The sequence below is a fragment of the Triplophysa dalaica genome, chromosome 3 (assembly GCF_015846415.1).
Source record: "Triplophysa dalaica isolate WHDGS20190420 chromosome 3, ASM1584641v1, whole genome shotgun sequence".
Lineage (NCBI taxonomy): Eukaryota > Metazoa > Chordata > Actinopteri > Cypriniformes > Nemacheilidae > Triplophysa > Triplophysa dalaica.
In genome coordinates, this window is record NC_079544.1 from 16,668,060 (window position 1) to 16,671,921 (window position 3,862).

Genomic DNA, 3,862 nt, shown 5'->3' on the forward strand with positions numbered 1-3,862 from the left:
TGGTGGTTCGGTTCAAGGCCAGGTATTTATTATAATTATAGCTGAAATACATTAATGAGCATCTACACTAATAATGAAAATACATGACTAAATAAAACCTTTGTTTATATAAAATAATTGTTCTAATATTCATTTGTTTTAAAATTGCAGGTTAGTTTTGTTGTTTGAAATAAAACATAATTTATTATACAAAGAAACGTGAAGCATTTTAGAAATAATACAAGGGAAGTTGTTCATTTTGTAAAAATAAATCTTGAATAAATCGCATCGTGAGCTGAGTGAATCGTTACATCACTATATTTGATAGATTTCAACATCATATTAAATAATTTTGAGAAACACATTAAAAAATAACTATAAAGTGCAGGTTAATTTAGATAACGTTAGTTCTTCAATAAATTACTGTATGAAGAACATGTATCGTTAACCAAGTATCATAGATGCGATATATCTACCATTGATTATAAGGATTAAGTTAGGTTTCGAAAACTTTATCTTATATATTGAAACGATACTTTACATCTATCTAATACTGTATGAATGAAATCAATATACTTACAACATTCGTCTGATAATGTTAAAGAACATTTTCGATTATATTTGTCAAATAATTCATAATAACACTTTTACTTCGACTTAATCTTGTATGAGAATAAATAAATAAATAAATTGAATATTTAATAAAATAATTGGCCTGTAGGTGCATTTAATTCACACACATGTCTGACAGTGCGTTTGTCTGAGTGCGCATGCGCGGCTGAGACTGCATGTGTCGGAGTGCGCATGCGCCGCTGACAGTGCATCTGGCCTGAGAGTGCATCTGGTCTGCAGCCAGACCCTCCTCGGGGCTTTAGCTCCCCTGAAAAGGGCCTAGCAACGCCACTGGCATTTCCTATTGAGCATGTTAAAGATAGAGCAGCTCATAAATCCTCAGTTAATTAGGTTAATTAATTCTCAGTAAGTCTGCTACATTTCCTGAAATATAAACATCTCACTCAGATATGAAAAGGATGTGAATTTATATCCTCAATTTGATGTTTTCCTGCTCCTCCCAGCGATTTGTGATCCTATTTCCTCTGCTGTGCCGACAGCTTCAAATTCTTTCATACAGCACTCCTCCTTTAAGTCATTGTTTTTGAGGCAAAAGAGCAAGATGTGTTTAGCATTCTAATATTTTCCATGATTCTGAGAGTAGCTATTTGTTCTGCGTTTCCTAATTACCCTCACTGGGAGTTCCCTGAACACAATATAAGCTTATGGAACATATTTAGCCTCATAGTGTCGTGCTGGTTTGGAAGAACATTCTTAAGAGAAGATAATATTTTTTTGCTTTAATAACAAAAAATCTCAAACTCTTTTTGAACCATGGAAGTCATAACTCCATACAGCACCTATGAGGACTACTACAATGCAGTGGGACTTGAGGAATTTGAACCTTGCAAGAAAACGCATATCAGGGAGTTCAGCAATGCCTTTCTACCTGTATTCTACTCCATCACCTGCATACTGAGTGTCGTTGCTAATTTAACTCTTTTAATCATTTTCATAAAGTACAAAGCTCTAAGGAAAGTGTTTCCAGCGAACATGGTCATTTCGGATATTGCTTTTACATTCACACTTCCATTCTGGGCAGTGTATGCCAGTGGTGAATGGATCTTTGGTTATGATAGCTGTAAAGCTGTAACATTGGTCTATACGGTCAGTTTGTATAGCAGCAATCTCTTTGTCGCTAGCCTGGGCTTGCAGAGATTTTTAGACAATGTGATGTACGATATTAAGATGTTCAGAAGTCCGAAGAGGAACACTATCATGTGCATTTTGGTGTGGCTTATTTCAGCTTTGGCTGCAAGCGTTCATGCTCATTTTGTGGAGACTCATGAGTTTGATAAGCAAAACATATGCACATATCACTTCGGTAATAAAGCTGCCTGGAAAATCTATGTGAGATTTCAGATGAACTTTCTTGGCTTCGTCATACCATTCCTAGTGCTTCTGTTTTGTTCCATCAGACTTCATTGTTTTGCCAGCGAGAGGACCACTTTCCAGAGACACGTGCCTGCCAAATTTGAAGCTGGATTTACTATCGTGTTTTTTCTCCTCTGGTTCCCCTACAGCGTTGTCATTTTTCTGCATACTCTGCAAGACCTTCAAGTATTTTATGCATGTACCATTAACATCCACTTTGACGTTGCCATTCAGGTGACGGAATGCATTGCATTTTTGCACGTAATTGTAAATCCTCTTTTGTATGTTCTTTTAAACAAGAAAATCAGGAGACGACTAAAAGGTACATGCAGCACCACTAGGGAGTATTTGCTAGAAGAATCCGATAGTTCATCAAGTCAAAATGGAGCTTTTGAACTGAGGTCAGTTCAGCGATTTCAAGCCCGTGACCGCAACAACTCCTGGGCAGAGCGCCCTGGTATCCTCATACCTGAGGCAACATAAAAGCCTGATACATTTATTTTGTCTTCTATATTTTAGTTTTACCATTTTTCACTATATAAAACTTTGCTGATTCATTTTTCATATCATCTTGATGTTGTAGTTATATAAATGATATATATACATAAAATATATTTTATCCAGTATATATGTGGAAGCAGATTGTGTCCAACTTTTGTATTTGCATGCGAGTTTACAATGAAATTTGTTGTTGAGGATTGAGTTTTATAAATAAAAATCAGTTACTCATATATGATTTACCAAAAATGAAGGACAAAGACAGTGCTATATCTAATTATGTTTTCGGACAACAAAATAGCTAAACGATTGCGTGTGCAAACTGTACCACAGTATTTTTTACAAAAGTATATCTATGCTTGTAAATAAATGGTTTTCTTTTTAAAAAAATCTTGGATTTGTTTAAAATTGTGTGCATATGCATTCATACTTAGCATTGCATATCAACTGACCAAAGTACAAGAAAACATTTACAAGCACTATTGTATTTTTTGGCAATGATCTTTATTTAACTTAAGAAAATGTACTTTGAATAAATACATATTTTGGCCAGGAGATGGCAGCATAGTTCTTATTCCTGAAGTTGTTATTTCCCCTGGATTATTGCACCATTTGTACTTCCAGTAAGATACCTCTTTGGGTCATTACTGTATGGCACCACCTTACAAGTAAACCCACAGACAAATAATGGTAACATTTTCAGGACTGTTTATTTTTTGTAAACCCTCTGAAGAGTTTTTCTAGACTAACTAAAACGAAACAATACCCATGTGATTTGCCAGATGTTTAAAACCACATCCTGTGGAATGTTGTTAGAGTGCAGGCTTTGGAACATGTTCCAAAAGTTTGGTGTAAAGATCAAAAATGTTGTTTTATGTACTATACCAGAAGTGTTCTAAAATTAATATTTCACTTATTTTTATACAACGTAGAGAACATCTGTTGACTTTAGGATCTGCTGTAAGTAATCAGTTCACAGAGGTTTGTACAGGCTTCTTATCATAAAGATTACTGTAGCCTTGACCCTTTACCTACAGGATTTAAAATTGTTTTGTTAGAACTGCAATCAAACAATAAAATAAAAATTACAGCTCCTGGTTATTAGTTTACTCAATTTGAATTTATGTTTAAACACAGTTTAATGCAAAAATTCACACAAATTTGTTTAGAAAGATGTACACCTGCATATGAACAACAACGACTCACTACTTAAATTGCATTTTTTACTAGTATAACAGCTAGCTCGCTCGCTCACTCACAACAAATACAGCTTCCATTCTAAAAAACGGTCTTAAGTCCACAGTTTTGTTTATGCAGCTCTTTAAAAGTTCAATTTCTACATCCTTTGAATATCCTGTTTACATCATGTGTACATGACTTTTCCTCTGCTCAAGTGATG

At 34.6% G+C, this 3,862-nt stretch overlaps 1 protein-coding gene across 1 annotated transcript; it reads left to right on the forward strand.

Moving 5' to 3' along the window:
- The first annotated feature begins 1,147 nt into the window (after positions 1–1,147).
- Positions 1,148–3,018, forward strand: LOC130417477 (atypical chemokine receptor 2). The gene is made up of 2 exons (XM_056743051.1): positions 1,148–2,151; positions 2,266–3,018. Exons 1-2 carry the CDS (start codon positions 1,366–1,368, stop codon positions 2,446–2,448), a joined length of 969 nt encoding a protein of 322 aa, XP_056599029.1. The 5' UTR covers positions 1,148–1,365; the 3' UTR covers positions 2,449–3,018.
- Positions 3,019–3,862: the final 844 nt, after the last annotated feature.